The sequence below is a fragment of the Podarcis bocagei genome, assembly GCF_964188305.1.
Source record: "Podarcis bocagei genome assembly, chromosome: 6".
NCBI classification, from domain to species: Eukaryota; Metazoa; Chordata; class Lepidosauria; order Squamata; family Lacertidae; genus Podarcis; species Podarcis bocagei.
The window spans coordinates 50,467,481-50,486,207 of NC_138130.1; the positions used below are offsets into that span (position 1 = coordinate 50,467,481).

The following is an 18,727-nucleotide window of genomic DNA, read 5'->3' on the forward strand; positions in this document are numbered from 1 at the left end:
TTAGTATCTCCCCCGCCCCCCACCCCGGCAAAAATAACCGAAGACTACTCTTAGGAAATCAAGGGCCAATTTTTAAGAAAAGTCTTCACTCTTGAAAATGTGTTAATCTTGGTGGTACAAAGTGGGTACTGGTTTGTATCTTTAGATCCCTTTCCTATAAACTCTGCGCAAGATAACTAAATTGACTCATGCAAGAAAAATGAAGCACTGAAACAAAAACTTTTGCTTGTGATTTTAGCTCTACGCAGTTTAAAGGAAACAGTTTAATGCAAACACATTGTTTGATGCAAGCAGTACAAGACTAGTTTTAAAAAGGTTTATTTTTCCATAGACTGCTTTACTATACCTGGACCATAAAATATTCACAAAAACTCCATCCTGGCTCTGTCCTCTTCTCCCTCAAAGTTCTCATGTCATCCTCAAATTTGCCAAGATTTTTGGTAAAAGACATGAGAAGCAGGGTCCTGAGTTTTGTCAAGAAGGCATTCCAGGACTCCTGAGAGCGGGAAGAGTCTTTCAAGGGGTCAGATAGCACTACACACCTGTAAGGAGGAAACAATCATAAAATCGTATAATCATACGAGTTGGAAGGGACCCCAAGGATCATCTAGTCCAACCCCCTGCAAGACAGGAATATGCAGCTGTCGTTTATGGGGGATCGAACCTGCGACCTTGGTGTTATCAGCACCATGCTCAAACCAACTGAGCTAGTTTAATTAATATTGTGGTCAAGAATGGACAAATCAAATGGGATACTAGACTTGCTAGGAGGTTACTTTCTTTTTAGCAAGAATAACAGGAAAAGGGTTTTATCACTTCACACCACCAGAGTCTCAAAGTGTTTTAAAATAATACAAAAAAAAATCAATAAAACAAAACAAATGTAAAAGATTAAAAAGTGCTCCTCCTAAGACAAAGTGGAGGGGCCAACAAGCGACACCCCATCTGTAGGGGAGAACCACCCAGTTTCAAGGTTTCAGTGTTGAAGGTTTTCATAAGCAAAAACCCAAGACAGATCACTTGCACTGAGGTGTTATAAAGTAAGGAAGTAAAGAAAAAGGACACAGAGCGCTTAGAAGAGGTTTGGTCAAAAGGAACTCCTCAGAGGTATCTAAATAATATTCGCATGCGGCATGGTGTGTGTGTATGTGTGTGTACACAACCTCTGTCCTCCTTCCAAAAATATCCCGATATTAGTAAAATAGGCCAGCCTGTTATCCAGGGTATCCAACTTTCCATTCTGATTAAGCCAATAAGAGAGCAGGCAGCAAAGGAGCAGTGCCGCCTAAGGACACAACTTTAGCAATGGAGAGTGGAAATACGAGCTGCTTTGGTGCATCATTATTTCCTATCTAACTGCAAAAGTGTGAGGAGAAAGACAAGGCTGAGAAAATGGCGAGACCCAAGCAAACCTGGCCTCTATTGGCAGCTCAAAAGGGGCCCTGTTAATATTAGCAATCCCACCCTGACCTGCATAGTAGCATTAGGACAAAAATAAATTTGAACAGTGCTGTATTGACATGCCCCATGGTGCAAGGATGTTCACTTGAACAACAGGACTTACCCTCCCACCTTCCCATGCACCATCCCTAAATCTGCTCTGGAGGGTTGGGAGAGCGCCAGAACAGGAATCACTGCACTGGCCGAATGTTCTCCTTAGCACTATATTGGATTCCACCCCCTGCTTCCCACCAAAAGGCAGAACCCTCTTGAATGGACATTTCTTGCTGGCCCTGCTTTCTTCCAGAGGAGGAATCACAGAATTCAAGTCTAACGCCCTGCAATGCAGCAAACTTTTGCCCCATGTGGGGCTCAAACCCATGACCCTGAGGTTCTTTAAGAGTCTCATGCTCTGCCAGCTGAGCTAGACTTAAATCTTTGCCACTTTGCTCTGTTCCTGGCTGAACAAGAATGTGAATTTTCATTTGGAAAGTTTTATGAAAGTGGTCAAACTGGAAGAAAGCCAATAGACTTATTTTTTGTTTCAAAATATTCTGAAATATTTTCTTTCACCAGCCTATTTTGCAACACTCACCAGTTACAAAACCCTGTGGTTTCTTCCTATCAAATGATTTCTAAGCATGGACTCCATGGAACTTCAACTTTGCGACCAATGACTTACACCCTAAGAAACTATGTGATTTGTTAGAGAGTGACAACAAGAGCTATTTCCACTGCAGGTTAAGTGTATGTTTTAAAGGTAAGGTAAAGGGACCCCTGACCATTAGATCCAGTTGCGGACGACTCTGTGCTTGCGGTGCTCATCTCGCTCTATAGGCCAAGGGAGCCGGCGTTTGTCCGCAGACAGCTTCCAGGTCATGTGGCCAGCATAACTGTATGTTTTATCCAAGTGCTAATTGGTCTGAGTTTTAAAGACAGGCTAGAGTACAAATGTACATATATAAATATAAAAGTGAGCTGCCTCTGCCTTATTTCCACCAATTCCCCACTTCCTCTTGTCCTACATGTCAGGCCTTTCCTGAGTGCCCCCTCAGGGAGCACTGAGGCTGCAGTAGAATAGTAGAAGCCATTTTGGCATATAAACAACATAGGAATGAATGGATGAAGGAAGGAACAAACAAACAACAGTGCAGGGAACTGTTTTGAGCGTTCTTGTGCAACTGCAGCACTGAATAATGCCTAGTATGGAATCCTCTCAACTAATGTGGTATGTCCAGGTTTCTAATAAGCCCTTGTATACATATTCACACACTATATCATTCTATAGCATGTGTTCCAAGTTACAAAATAAGTACAAACTAAAGGACTACTTCACATGTATTAGAATCATTCTTAAAATAAGCAATTTTAAATCAGAGGTGTGGAACCTGTGGAGAGCCCAACGTTGCTTGATTACAATTTCAATCATCCCCAGCCACTTACTGAGGCTGACAGGAGTTGGAGCCCATGAATACCTGAATAAGTATCAGATCACTTGTAGAACAAGGTTATCTTTTAGCCTCTCATAACTTACTAGGAAAAATTGGTTTGTTGATAAATACTAGATGATATCATTTAGAAGAGACTCAAGAGTAATAACAAATAGTCTTTCTAAGAGCTGCCAAAAAGACACAAAATTTAAGCCATGTTTGACAGTATAACAATCTTAGTTATCTAGGATCCAAATTGTTTTTATAAGCATGCTGACAAGCACTAGACTTCTATGATGTTGGCAACATGCAAACATAATATCTGAAGCAGTCCCCCAGCATCTCTAATGGCAGGAATAGATCGAGCTCTGAAGGTTCTCTTTCCCAGTACTTTTGGATATAACAAGGGTCCAACCTTACATTGCTAAGATACGTTGTGGATTCCAACTCTCACCAGCCCCAAATAGTACACCCAATGGTCAGAATGATGGGAGCTGCAGTCCTGCAACATGAAGAGGGCCCAAGATGCCCCACCCTTTTCTCAGATGAAAGACCATCAAAGGTTGTCCAGCTACAAATACAATAAATTAAAATTCTTAAGCTCCAGAATTACTAACCTGTCACTCTGCTTGTTACAGAAGTCATTTCTTATTTTATCTACTATAGATGTTCGGGGAAGGATGTTTGTTTTGTTTTTTTTCTTGGCATCACACTCTACCACTACAATTAACCAATCCATAGAGCTGTGAACTTTCAGAACATTCTGCCACTTGGTGATGTCATCTTTTACTGTAGCTTTGTACACTTCTGTGTCCTAAGGATATAAGAGATTAAACACAACATCAGGTTTACTGAAACATACTTGAAATGCTTTTTCCTGGAATGCCAGGGGGTGGGGAGTTCTAAAACTATCAAACTGAATTTGGAGGGGGATGGGACTCTAGTATTTTCACTTGACAGATCTCTCTGTAAAAGATTCTTCAACAGTTTACTTTAAATACACACTGTTAATGCTAGTTTTGCTAACTAGATGAGGCATAATTCTAGTTGGCACAGAGTTCCCCTTGCCCATGAGTTTAATAAGTTCACCCACAAACTATAAGATAATGCAAAGCTAACTACAAATTACCTAGCTGTTAGTTCATGTTTTAAAACACACACCCGTACTTACACAGCATTCTGTCCAATATATATGGAGAAAGGGAAATGTCAGAAGAGCTTTGTTCCCTTCTTTAGGTAGTAGCTCTTCTTTAAATTGTACAAAATTAGATTCCAGATGAATCATCTTAGGAGCACGCCCATAAGATCTGAATAGTATATAGAACACAGATATTACTACACACAGAGCAAAGCTGAGAAAAAGAAAGCATGTAGGGCAAATATATTGGTTATGGTAATATGGCAATACTAAGTTCAGAAATCCAGATGCAGTAGTACAGTGTATTTTAAAATTGTGTAAACTTATCTTCTCTTACAAAAAGCAAATCTGAACTTACGGAAGTTTTTAATGGAAGACATTCCATTTTTTGTTTACCATGAATCTTATGAACAGTTAGAATAGGTGAATCCCTCATTTTCAAGTGATTTCTATTTACATTCTTCTATTATCTTAACACATATTCTATTCTGAAACAGGAATTATGTTTGCAGCATCTACCCAAAACTTTTAGCCAGAATACTTATACTTTTAAGACAACGGGACAGAACAAAGTAAAAGGTGTAACAATTAATTGCGAGCTACTTCACAGCTCTGAAAACTTGCAATGTTTACTCCTTGTAAGTTTCTAAACTCATCTCAAGTCTTGTCAAGAGACTGCTAGAGTGCATCACTGCACTGATTCCTTGCCCAGTGCATATAATGAAGAAAAGTGGAACTACCTTCTCCATTCCATGGGCTCTCTTGGGAGTTGCTGAGAAAGGGTTGGATACAGAGAACTGAAGAGATTCTGATCACCAGCACCTGAGAAGCAAAAATATAGAATTCTGAATATTATTCTGACTATTATCCATTTAAGTTCCAATTATTAGACATTTTTTGATAATATGCCTTAGCTATTGGCAGGTGTTGAACAAGAATCTAAAGGCAAGGGGTTGTATTTAACATAGTTCTAAGGTGAATGTTCCATCAGTGTAAGGATTTCTCCTTGCGTAATAGAACATTATCCCCTTCTTCTCTCACTGCGCCCCCGTAAATCTGTTCTGGGGTGTCTCCCAACACCTCAGAGCAGATTTGGGGATGGCATTGAGGGCACGGGGAATCCCACTGTGCCAATGCTGATTCCTGCAACACCGGAACTAAGATCACATAGAAGAAACATCTCGAAATTGGATAGGTCACTTCCTAGCTCAGAGAATGGTTCTTACTAGTCAGTTACCCATATCTATGATCTATAATGTCTTTGTCCACCTGTTCCAAGCACTCCATTCTATCTCTCTCTTCCACCAGGTTGTAAGGGTTTGCCTCCTCTCAGCACTCCTTAAAACTGAGTTTTTGTGGAGATGTTCAGGGGCTCTTTTACCCCTTAGGATTTTTTCCCTGCATAATTTTTGTACTTGTGTGTAACTCTGAATTATTCCAAGCCTGTACTTCTCTCTTGCACGTAGATGGTGTGATTTTGTCTACAAAAGCCTGAACACAGGAAGATTCAGTATTAATATATGAAGTAAAATCATAATCAGTTGATAACTGATATTTAATTGGCTGCACTAAAGGTTTTCTAAATCCTACCATGCCTATCATTTCAGAACATGCTAAATTTTGGCACAGGAAAAAATTACTGCGGCTTTGAGCTCTAATGGCACAATTTTAATGTTTTTATTATTTAAAATAACTGGGAAAAGTAATGGTAGAAAATGATCAGCTCTGTAATTTTTCAGTAGAAACTGTCCTTCCAACTACATTTTGCAGAGTACTTAAAACTGTAATAGCTTTTAAAACTTTGATTTGGAGGAAATGGATGCTGAATAGGAAAACTGTTTCTCATACCACATCATTTATGCTCTCCTTTTCCATCAGACTATGAGTCCTATGAAAATAAAATGCATGCGCAATAATCATCTCACTACTTCTTCAAATAAGTTTCTGTCAGGAGCAGCAATGTTCAGCTTACTATCATCTTTGCAATTATCAAGTAAGAGCCATTGCCAACATGTTAGAGATTCTCCAAATCAGTATACTTCAGACTCTCTGCCAATAAAAGATTCACGTTATGCCAGAATAATATTCTGCTCTGGCAATCCCTTGGATTTTTAAGAGCCCAGTCCCTTGGATTTTAAAGAGACTAGTCATTGTCCTTCTGCAAACAGTCGAGAATGCTGGGGCAGTCCTGCCACCAGGCCTTTTAAATCAGCTCCTGCACAGGGTGTTTTAAATTTCTTTTAGCTCTTAATTGTTTTACTCTCTGCTACCTGGGTTTTCAGCTACATCATATTTTATTGTTTTCGTTATTAATTTTTAATTTGGCTTATTCCCCGAAGTAAACTGCCCCAAGAATTCTGTTATAAGTATGCCTATAAATAGCGAACAATAATGAAGTCAGCTATTACAATAGTGCTCCAATACTGTAGTCTTTTCACAGGTAGGGGAGGGAAGGAGTAAAATACAGGGTTATGACGAGAAAGCAAGGAAGAAAGCACAGAGTGGCTGTGTATCAGTTAAAGGGCAGATAGGATTACAAAGTTATTTTGCAAGGCTGGCAGATTAGGCTTTGGGAACAGAGGTTCATTAATGCTAAGTAAGGATTAACATAAAAGTTGTGGCCTTCCTGTAATAGTGGGAATGTGCACAAAGAGATATCTGAGTGATCAGTGGGATGTTCTAAACAAGGCAACCACAAAGCTGGAAAAGCAGGCAGTGGCACTTAGCATTTTGTCGGAAAAGAAGTGTAGCAATGTCGCCTAAAGTGGGTTTGCAAACATCCTCTGTGTGAAACAAACCTCCAAAATTATGCATATAGAATAAGCTACATAATTTATTCTACTGGCAGAGGCCAAGAAGGAGCTATGGGCTGGAAGGTTACAACTACACAACTTGGAGAACTAACTGCACAAACAGTTTTACACTAAATCCAGATGCCGTAGCAAAGAACACCAAGATGGAAAGCTTAAGAAAGACTGAACATCAGGTGCTACATTTTCTACTAAAAGTCCCATGACAAAAACACAAGTCAAAGATTGACACTTTGCCACCACCTTTTGTTTACTTTCATTTTTTTCAGCTAAAATAATCCCCAAGTCATCTTGTAATAAATTAATGCATCTCAAATTTTCAAATAATGCACAATTTCCAATTTGGGCTTTCTTGCCAGCTATTTGCAGATATGGATGAAACTGTCAACTAAGGCTTTAAAATTATGCCCCGACAATTTCTATGGGAGTCTTTAAAAACATATCATTTAAAAAACATTACTAAAAAGCATTAGACATATTCCCCAAGTGCATGGGGGACTTTTCCATAGAGTAATAAACTGCTGCATGTTCCCAATATGGGTTTGGAGGTCACCATGTGACACTTGAGGTCTTATGCAATCAAAGCTAGTTCCCTTTTGCTGTGAAGCAGCAAAGTGCTGGTATACAACCTATCAGTGTAACACACGTATGTGAGTGGTTCCTTACTGGAACACATTACCTCAGGCTTCTCAACATTTCCCTTAGACCCAGTTGCTATGGCCATCACCACTTACTGACAGGAGAGGATGTGCCTGATTAGTTTCTTATTCTTGCTTTGAGATGGTATCACTCCACCAACCCCGCCCCTCCTAAACCCACAGCAAACTTTGGCAAATGCCAGTTCTCTAGCTGGGCCCACCATCATTATTCCTACTACCATCAACATAGCTCAGTTCAGTAGTAGAGGGTACCGGAAGAGGTGCATGGTATAAACACATTCACTAGCATTCCCATCTGAATTACACTCATTGAAAGCAGTGTTCGAAATCAGCCCGATACCAGGTGCATTTTGCACCTGGCTTTCAACCACTTTAAACCAAGTGAAGATGCCTAGGGACTGTTTTCACACATTAATAACCTATCCTGTAGAATTCTATCAGTTATATTTTATCTGTACAATCAGAATGAATTTCTAAAACTCTTTTTCTGAGCAGCCTGAGCAGCAGTAGTCAGCATTAAGAAAAAAGGTAGGAATAGGCCAATATATATGTGGACTGTTCCTGGATAAGTGACTTTTCTCCTTTAAGTTCTCAAAATTCTTAACCTAGCTCAAGGTTGCCATCTGAACTAACCCGATGTTAAACTGATAATCAATCATAGTCAGTAAATCATTTGAAGAATACAACTTTATAGAGATATCTTGCCGAGAAATGGCAACTAGACATTCCGTTTTGGCAACTGTAACTGTTGTTTAACCATTTTGGTGCCTAGCTTATATATCCAAGTTTCTAACACTGGTATGCACAACAGGAGCAAAGAACCCTATGGTGTAGCTGCCTGGCTATTGCAGGGCTGATATGGACAGAGCAATACAAATCTAGGAATCAACACTCAGCTGCTGCTGCTGCTTCCCCACCTTAATTCCTTCTCCCTCCTTATTTTCAGACATCATGATATATTGCTGTATTGCTATAGCTATATTGCTATATAGCTGGTGATATATCATGATGTTGAAATCCTGATATTGCCAAGCCCTGGTGAGAATCAAAATGCTGGCAAGATGGTCTGATCCAGCAGGACTCTTAAAGCTGTTATGATACATCAAGTGTACTTTGCTCACGGTGCATACACTGGGAATCGGCTATAAATGTCAAGAAAACAGACATTTGCCCTACATTTTGATATGAGGACAGGACAATAACGAAACACACAAATTACCGTTCTGCAAACAGAAAGGTTTATTGCAGAAAGGAATGCAATCCAATGGATGCTCCCCATGGAGGAAAGGGAGGCAATTTTCTCCAATTCCCCCTATCAATCCCCCACATTATCTGACATACAGGGGATCCCCAAATCTACAGAGCAGATTTTCAGGGGGCAAGGAGAAGGAGGAATCAGCAAAAAAATCAGCTCCCCGCCTGCTTCCTCTAGGAGTAGGTTCCTGTGAGCAAATTACATTCACAGGAACTCTGGATGCGGGCCACTATGTGTTAGTCACCGGAGGAGGAGGGGAAGAGATTTCAGCAGTCAAATATATTTACATTTGCAATAGAACAGAAACAAGTAATAATATATAGCAGAGTAGACAACTCCAGATGTTGCTGAACTCCCACCTATCAGCCATAGGCTGCACAGCCAATGGTCAGCGATAATGGAAGCTGGAGTCCATCAGCATCTGGAGGGTACCACACTGTGCTAGCCGTCTTGTTATAGTTCAACCAGCAAGCCCAGGAAGCTCTCACCCTAGCAGGGAGCGCTGCAATTGCTGCCGCCACCAACATGCCACACATGCACTTCTTTGTTGTGTCTCAGGACTCAGGTGTGCATGGGTTTGCAAGGCCTTCAACACAGCAGGTTTGAAACAGGTACATAGATTAGAAGTTTTGTGGTGATGTGGTAGCTAGGTCATATGTTATTTGAAATTTGGTCATAATCAGGCTTGAGGATCAAGTCCCTAGCCTGTACAACCATGGCACAGGGGCATTCATTAGTTTTGCTGCCCCAGAACTCTCCAAAACGTAAGCATCATACGTAATCCTTCTGAACACACCAGGCTTTAGTGACCAGATTAAATTAGTACAGTATTTGATAGCCCTATACTGATATTTTAAATGTGTACTATTTTTGTATTTGGTTCTAATGGGGTTTTATTTTATTCTGCTGCTTTTTGTGTTATATGACTGATTTTACCACTGCTTTTTATGAAAACTGTGTTGCTGTTTCATCTTAATGCTCTGTTAAGAAAAATGTTAGTCTGCAGACTAGCTTTAGGTTTCTTGTACTATTTTTATGGTAAGTTTGTGCTACTAGTGTTTTCAATGATAAGATTAGATTTTCTTAAACTAACTGTATTGTTTCAGGGCTGCAAGTTGCTTTAGATGCTCTTTACGAATGAATACATAAAACAGTACTGTCTGACCAAAATACCTGAAACAGAACTGGCTAGAAGTCTAAAAAAGATTTAACATTACTTTTAGGTATTTTCTCTTTATTTGAAAGCATTAAAGGAGGACATACATCATCAATTTCATTCTTGCACATTTATAAAACTGATCACTGAGCAAGTGATTGTGAAGGCAATGTTGCAACACTACATGCAAAATATCTACGTACTTAGAATAATAAAAAGGGCACAAAAACTAGTTTACAGAAGAACAGACAGAAGAACTCCAAATGCAAAAATAAAAAATAAAAGCACTCAGTATCTATTACATTCCTAGGAATAGCTATTTTCTGTTGATTTCAACTATGTATTGACATTATTGGTAAAGGTAAAGGTAAAGGTAAAGGGACCCCTGACCATTAGGTCCAGTCGTGACTGACTCTGGGGTTGTGGCGCTCATCTCGCTTTATTGGCCGAGGGAGCCGGCGTACAGCTTCCGGGTCATGTGGCCAGCATGACTAAGCCACTTCTGGCGAGCCAGAGCAGCGCACGGAAATGCCGTTTGCCTTCCTGCCAGAGCGGTACCTATTTATCTACTTGCACTTTGACGTGCTTTCGAACTGCTAGGTTGGCAGGAGCAGGGGCCAAGCAACGGAAGCTCACTCTGTCGCGGGGATTCGAACTGCCGACCTTCTAATCGGCAAGTCCTAGGCGCTGTGGTTTAACCTACAGTGCCACACGCGTCCCTGACATTATTGGTAGCAACAGATAAAAATAGAATTTTTAGCATTCCCCTGAAGAATTTCACAGCTCAACCTAAGAAGTTTACAACAACTTGGTATTTCACCTTTTCTGAACAGTCTGCAGAAGTGCAGCACACAGAGGAGAAGCATTCCTCCACAATCTCTTCTTATCACCCCTGTATACTTGAGTGTTCTATATTTGGCACTTTATTTGTGCAATGTGAAAATCTCAAATGGGAATGTTGGTTTATAGAGGCCGTTTCAATTTCAATGTTAAGTCTATGGTTCCTGGACCGACCTTCTCTCATATAGTAGCTTAACAGCTAATTGTTGTCCCACATCAGATTAATAAGAGAAATGTATGTTTTCAGTTTCTAGGGACAAGATGTCTAACTGGAGGCAACGGAGAAAAATCTTACACCAAACACGTGGGATACTCACGGGTATTCTTGCACCAAATACATTTCTCATAAGAAGAGCTCCTGAAAAGGTGGCACACAGTAAGCCTGCAACTTATGCACATTTAACTTGTGTGCATTCAGCTCTATGTGCTTGGAAGAATTAAAAGAATTAAAACGGGGGTTGGATGGGAGTGGGTATCTGGGGGGGGGGGGGAGAGACTTTGGCAATTATACCTGCCACTACATCCAATGTGTTTCGACTATATACAGTTTTGGCTTTAATAATAATAATATTTTTTTAGGCATGAATCCCAGAATATAACCCACACTGTGTAAGTTGAGGCTTACTGCATTGACACTGTAAAATAAATAGACTACCAGTAGTGTCATCTGTTATGCAGGGGCAAGCCAGGATATGTGCCTAGCAGCCGCTCTCCTGCCTCCTCCTGCTTATTGTAACTGGTCCTTTAAGAACAAATGATCTTATAATAAGTGTGATGTGTGATGAAGAAGCAGCACCCCTACATAATAGGAGTGCTGGATGTTCTTCCTCCAGTATTCTGCACTGCTGGCATGTTCTGCAAGCAGTGCTCTGCTTCTGTTCATGGTATACTATCATTGCATGTGGCTTCTGTCTTTAAATATAAAATTTACCTATTTAGTATCAGCTTTACTCCACTGGTGTAGTGAAGGCTGAGGATTGAAATTTTCAATTTAAAAATCCAGAGGACTCTAGGAGAAGCTAGGAACTGCCTATGGGATAACTTGTTCACAATATAGCAAGAGGCTTCTAGCATGAGGCCCACCATTGTTTAAAGGTTTTTATGAATGAACCAAGCATACAGTTTCATTCTATTCACATCCCCAAGCAAAGCAAATTCCAAAGAAGCAGTCTGTTCCTTTTGGATGATTACTGGAAACTTACATCTGTACAATTCAATTTATGTACATGGGAACAACTGAGCAGGTATTACAAGGCTGGAGAAGCAAGAAAAACAGCAGGAAATACTTGCCTCTGAGCTGCCACACCCTAAATCCCCCGAACTGCTTTTGCCAACCAGTGATCTCTTTTCAGCCTTTCAACTGGATCCAAAACTCAAAATGTCTGAGTTTTCAGATTTACTGCTCCACACAAGCTCACATTCAGTTGGCAAGTCAGTTTCATAGTCTTTTTACACTGCGAAAGTGGGCATGTGAACTTACCAAGCCAATGTTACGTGCTGACAATTAACTTTCATGGAAAGTCGTCAAATCATGCCAAATGTAAAGGAACAATCTGAACAACAGAACAGCATGGATCATCATCCCATTAACATTTAACCAAGCATTCCATTCCAGAGGGAATGTGCAAAATTATTGGATTCTTGTTCATGTCTGCCAAAGATTCCATGAGTTGCCATGCCCATCTCTTGGAGCAGCTGAGGTGGTTGACTATTGCTGCTAAGCTCTGTAAGTTATTTCAATTCTGTATTGTTTTATTCAATGTATTGCTATATACCTTTATGTCGTTAGTCACCCTGTGCTCCTGATTGGAGGAGGATCATGATACAAAAACAGCATAATAAATTATAAATTAAGAAAGATGCATTTAAAAAAATATTCTGTTTTACTAGCAGGCAATAAACTGACACACAGAAAATAACTCAGATAAATTTTCTCATAGGACACAACAAAGTTAATAAGACAAATCCAGCAGACACAGCATGGCTGTAACAGAATCAACATCCTGGGGTGCTCAAAAAGAATCCACTCTATGAGTTTATGTAATCAGAAATCAATGTTTTCGTGTCTGTAATTTTCCAACATCTAATATCTAAACAGGCCCACTAGGACAAATCTCTGCCTTTGCCGGCTTGCACAACTTGCTGAAAATCTGAGTTTTAAACTTTTGAACAGTACGCTAAGAGTAGATTCTAAGATTTTCTTCCAAGGGAGTGTTTTTGGAAAGACTCTCATGAGCAAACCCACAGGGAAGTAAAAGGCCACATAGATTTTTCCAGCAAAGACTCACATGCAAGAAACAGCATTCCAGAAGCACTCCCAGTGAGAAAACATTACACTAGGTTCACACCAAACTGAAGAATTCAAATAGGCTAATGTTGAGCTCGTACAATTTAGCATCTAGGAATTTGAAATATTTCTTCTGAATGTGTACTCAAAAATTACTACTATAGTGGGTGGTAAATGAGCGTACCTACATTTAAAGCCAGCATTGTGCCTCTTTGTTTGGTCCTAACTTTCATTCATTCAAAGCTGCCACATTTTAAGTTTCAGCTGCAGCTCTTCCAGTTCAGATACAGGACAGTGTTTGGTAGAACTGTTCATGACCCCATTGCTATCGTATAACCCCTTGACTGGAATTTCAACAGGGTTTCATTTATTTCTACTTTACCTTCAGTGCTAATCTGAGCTCGTACAATAAATTAACTTTCTGGACACCAATGGTTCAACTATTTAGTGAATGGCAAACAGCTTTGAACATAAAATTAAGAGATGAACCAATGGCGCAAAACCCCAAACAGAACTAAAGTTTCTTCTCCTGGCTCTACTTAGTACATGCAACTCCCACTTTGTGTGTGTTCAAGGCACGTGCGACTGCTGATGTGCACACCGTTTTCAGTCCTGGGAGTGGGCAGAGGCGAAACGTACATGCACTATAACCCAGAATGCAGCATCCATGAAAACAAGGATGCAATAATCTGATTGCTTGTGTCCTCACTCCCCTTTTTTTTTCTTTTTACGTTACAGTATATAAGGTTGCGCATCTTCAAGCACAGACTATACAGTGGTACCTCGGGTTAAGTACTTAATTCGTTCCGGAGGTCCGTACTTACCGTATTTTTCGCCCTATAGGACGCACCGGCCCATAGGACGCACCAAGTTTTTTGGGGGGGAAATCAAGGAAAAAAAATTTATTTCCCCCCCAGGTTTGCGCAGCCATCCCCAAGCTAGAAGAGAGAGACAGAGCGCTCCATCTCCCTCTTCTGCCTTCAGGGACAGCATCTCTAGCCTCCGTGGGGCAGCGGCTTGCCCCGCTGTCCCCCAGCTTATGGGGCTGGCGATGGGTAGAAGCAAGCTTGCTTCTCCCCCCCCCCAGCCTCCAGATCAGGTCCGGGAATAGCGGGGTGGCGGCGCTCCGCCTCCCCGCTATCCCCCGAGCTTGTGGGGCTGGCGGGGGGGGAGAAGCAAGCTTGCTCCCCCCCAGCCTTCAGATCAGGTCAGGGAATAGCGGGGTGGCGGCGCTGCGCCTCCCTGCTATCCCCCGAGCTTATGGGCTGCAGGCTGCTGTCTGCAAGCCTTGCGACCCCGCAGGACCTCGCGCAGGGATCCGGGGGGTGGCACGGAGCTGCAGGAAGCCCTGGAGCGCAGGCAGCTCCGCGCCACCCTCCGGAGCTCCGCGCAGCTTCGCGCCGGGATCGGGAGGGTGGCGCGGAGCTGTAAGAAGCCCTGGAGCACAGGCAGCTCCGTGCCACCCTCCGGAGCCCCGCGCAGCTTCGCGCCGGGATCGGGAGGGTGGCGCGGAGGTGCCTGTGCTCCAGGGCTTCTTGCAGCTCCGCGCCACCCTCTGGAGCCCCGCGCAGCTCCGCGCCGGGATCGGGAGGGTGGCGCGGAGCTGCAAGAAGCCCTGGAGCACAGGCAGCTCCCCGCCACCCTCCGGAGCTCCGCGCAGCTTCGCGCCGGGATCGGGAGGGTGGCGCGGAGCTGCAAGAAGCCCTGGAGCGCAGGCAGCTCCGCGCCGCCCTCCGGAGCCCCGCGCAGCTTCCCGCCGGGATCGGGAGGGTGGCGCGGAGCTGCAAGAAGCCCTGGAGCGCAGGCAGCTCCGCGCCACCCTCCAGAGCCCCGCGCAGCTTCGCGCCGGGATCGGGAGGGTGGCGCGGAGCTGCAAGAAGCCCTGGAGCGCAGGCAGCTCCGCGCCGCCCTCCGGAGCCCCGCGCAGCTTCGCGCCGGGATCGGGAGGGTGGCGCGGAGCTGCAAGAAGCCCTGGAGCGCAGGCAGCTCCGCGCCGCCCTCCGGAGCCCCGCGCAGCTTCGCGCCGGGATCGGGAGGGTGGCGCGGAGCTGCAAGAAGCCCTGGAGCGCAGGCAGCTCCGCGCCGCCCTCCAGAGCCCTGCGCAGCTTCGCGCCGGGATCGGGAGGGTGGCGCGGAGCTGCAAGAAGCCCTGGAGCGCAGGCAGCTCCCCGCCACCCTCCGGAGCTCCGCGCAGCTTCGCGCCGGGATCGGGAGGGTGGCGCGGAGCTGCAAGAAGCCCTGGAGCGCAGGCAGCTCCCCGCCACCCTCCGGAGCTCCGCGCAGCTTTGCGCCGGTATCCGGAGGGTGGCGCGGAGCTGCAAGAAGCCCGGGAAAGCCTGCATTCGCCCCATAGGACGCACACACATTTCCCCTTCATTTTTGGAGGGGGAAAAGTGCGTCCTATAGGGCGAAAAATACGGTAACCTGAAACTGTTCTTAACCTGAAGCACCACTTTAGCTAATGGTGCCTCCTGCTGCCACCACGCCGCCGGGGCACGATTTCTGTTCTCATCCTGAAGCAAAGTTCTTAACCCGAGGTACTATTTCTGCGTTAGTGGAGTCTGTAACCTGAAGCGTATGTAACCCGAGGTACCACTGTATTGTTGTTTAACCTTAAGTTTAATAACGGAATACATTCCTTCAGTTACCAGCTGGAATACAGCACACATGTCACTCTCTAGTGGCTTTCAAGCATTTTTGCTTGAGGTAACATTTTCCATGCCAAAAAGTCTGCCAGACTGCCACACAACCCCTACACCAGGACAGCAGTCTCCTAGTGCAAGGGAAGAATTCCTGGCAAGGGCACTCGACAATTCTCTCCAAACTTCAGAGAACATGAGCTTCCAAGGAACACAATATCTTATGGGACCAAACATGACCCAGTCCTCACTGAAATTTAATACACACACCTGAATGACTTACAACTCATAAACCTACAACAGAAGTAAACTGGGGGGAAAACTAGACTTGGACCCAGGGAAAACATACATCAGCCAACCTGTGGAGTTGACTGAACACTTTTGTAATTTCAAATTACCTACAACAACCCCAGAAAATATTTGCATTCCTATTTAGTTATATTTCCACCTTCTCATATTGTTTTTTATTCCATTTGTGCATAAACATGAGTTAAAGTTGTATTCCACTTCTCAGTACGTTTCATTCTCAGAAACTAACTGCATTCAGACACAATGCTGGCCACTGTTAACAAATTAACTAATTCACACAGCTCAAGCATTTCTCCTTTCCTTGAAGAGAGAAACAAATCACAGAATGGCTGGCTTAGTGTTTTGTCCAAACCAACACTTGTGGTTTATTTCTCTTGATCTGAAGCCAATGTTTGTTCTTAGCTTCCCAATTGTGGTTTATTTGAGAGAAACAAACCACAAGTGCTGGTTGAGACTGGGCTGGTCACTGTGTGGTTTGTTCCCCCTCTTAACTAAGGGTGGAGCAAGGTAGCACCAACATGCTGCCACCACACACACACAATCTAATCTGCCTAACTTCGACTAGTGTCAGCCTGTCAAATTTATTTGCTAAAAACTATACAAAAACACAAACTATACTCATGCATGTTTTAGCACAGGTGGCTTTGCCTTACATGCAAATGAAACCACTGACTCTTGACTATGAATGTTCACAGTCACCAATACTTATTTTCTTTTTTATTGCAAAATTAACATAGTTGCTCTTCTGGAATTTGTCGCTGTACACACTGTATTTGGAATTCACAATAACTAAACTGTTATCATTCAGAATTCACCAGAACATGCTACACTGTAGCAAACATATTTACAGAGTTCAGCATGCAACAGAAAAACATTAACTCCACTTACACAGCCAAACTAATGTTCTGATGGATCTAAACGGTTTTTGGTTACCAATTTTAGAACTTTTCAAATAATAAAATGCTACAAAGGCAGAACTTCTTTCTCTGAAAAATTATATCCAAGGTGTTTGGTTTTATCAAACTAGCCGAAAGAGAACTGCAGTATTTCCAACTTACATTTCTCAGTTTAAACAATGGGATAGCATGGACACAATCTAGAGCAGTGTTTCCCAACCTTTTTTGGGCAAAGGCACACTTGTTTGATGAAAAAAATCTCGAGGCACACCACCATTACAGCCCCGTGATGTCAGCGCGCAGCGTCACGCCGGGAGGGACGCACGAAAGTGTAAGTTTCAATTTTTTCCCTCCCCCTTGCCGGGGAACCTCCAAGCTTTGGGGGTGGGGGGGGAGGAGGCAGCAAAGCGAGGCAGGAAGGAGAGCGCGGCTTGGCTGGGTGAGCTTTGGCAGGGGCAGGGAATGAGAGCCGCGAGGCGGGCGCTGCGGACGGAGGCGCTGCCCGCCGAGCTCGCAGGCAGCCAGGCAGGCAGACGGCGAGAGCCCCGCGCTGGGAGGCCTCTCCTCGCCGCCGCCGCCCCGCCTCTCGCCGCCCAACTCGCCCGCCTCCCTCCAGGCAACATCTCGCGGCACACTAGTGTGCTGCGGAACAGTGGTTGGGAAACACTGATCTAGAGCATGATATTAAAACAAGACAAATTTAGTTTAGCTCTTGCCGTAGGTACTCAGGAAAAAATATCACAGCATTGCACTTCCAACATGTAATTGTAATTCAGACAGATTACTTATAGTGAGAAACTTCACAAACCAAATAATTTTAATATTCTCAACAGATTAACAGTGCAACCTAGTCCTTGAGTTATACTGCCTACATGACAATGGAATTAATATGAAATCTCTTGTGCTGGCATTACTCCAAGTTACACCACCACTGTGAAGTTGTGATAGCATAATGACATTCTGTGTTAGAAACTCAGTTATATAAGCTAGGTGGCAAATGGCACCTTGAACCTAGGTTATGGTCGCCACAACAGAATGTCTATTTGCCAGAGGGTTGGATGACCCTCGTGGTCTCTTCCAACGCTACAATTCTATGATCTACACTACATTGCTTGACTGTAGCTTGCTCTTACAAACAATTCACTTGTTCAAGTATGCAAGAAGGAGAAACACACACAGTGGAAATGGAAATGATATTACCTACAGACTAAGGCAGAAGTTTTTAAACTATGGTTTGTGAGTTCCATTTGGGTGGTCTGTGGAAAGTCAGCAGCACATTCAAATATATCTGTAGTCAGCCCTGCACTTACTTTCCTTGATGTGATTACGGAGGACTGTGTACGAACCAGCTGGCTTGATAGAGATGTCCGTTGCCAACCTGGCATCTAGATATCTCCATGTAGTCTCAATTGAACCCACTCCATGCCTGGCAAACTTCGAACACTGGTGACATTACAATACTGTTAAGTCAGCACAGTATAACAGTAAAGATGAAGACATACTGGAGGAGGATCAGAGTAGTGGCCGGTTTAATCCTGAAGCTCAGGCACTGTTCCTGCATCCTCGTCTAGCATAGTTAGACCTACAAAGCTAGTATAAATAAAAACATTCTCACTGGAGTGAATGGAGAGCCACATTATACTATCCTCTCTCTCACAATGAGAGTACTGTATAGGATACTCGTGGAATGGTCTATAGCCACAAGCAATAAATATTTAAATGCTAGAGTAAACAAAGGTGTACATCCCAACCTATTAAGATGAGTGGCACGGGCTATGACTATGGATTTCAGAACTGTTAGCATACAAGAGGCTAAGGGAAACTTGGTGATGGGAACAGTGGTGTAATGACACTATACAAAGAAAGTA

The 18,727-nt window shown here is 43.2% G+C and overlaps 1 protein-coding gene across 1 annotated transcript in view; it reads right to left on the reverse strand.

Annotated features, from left to right (window-relative positions):
- The window catches only part of TRAPPC10 (trafficking protein particle complex subunit 10), a 50,616-nt gene that overhangs the window by 27,367 nt on the left and 4,522 nt on the right, over positions 1-18,727 (reverse strand). Inside the window, exons 2-5 of the mRNA XM_081197156.1 lie at positions 4,749-4,830; positions 4,042-4,177; positions 3,488-3,684; positions 347-542 (exon numbers count right to left, since the gene is read on the reverse strand). Of these exons, the coding sequence (XP_081053282.1) occupies positions 347-542; positions 3,488-3,684; positions 4,042-4,177; positions 4,749-4,830 (611 nt within the window). The remainder of the gene's footprint in view (positions 1-346; positions 543-3,487; positions 3,685-4,041; positions 4,178-4,748; positions 4,831-18,727) is intronic.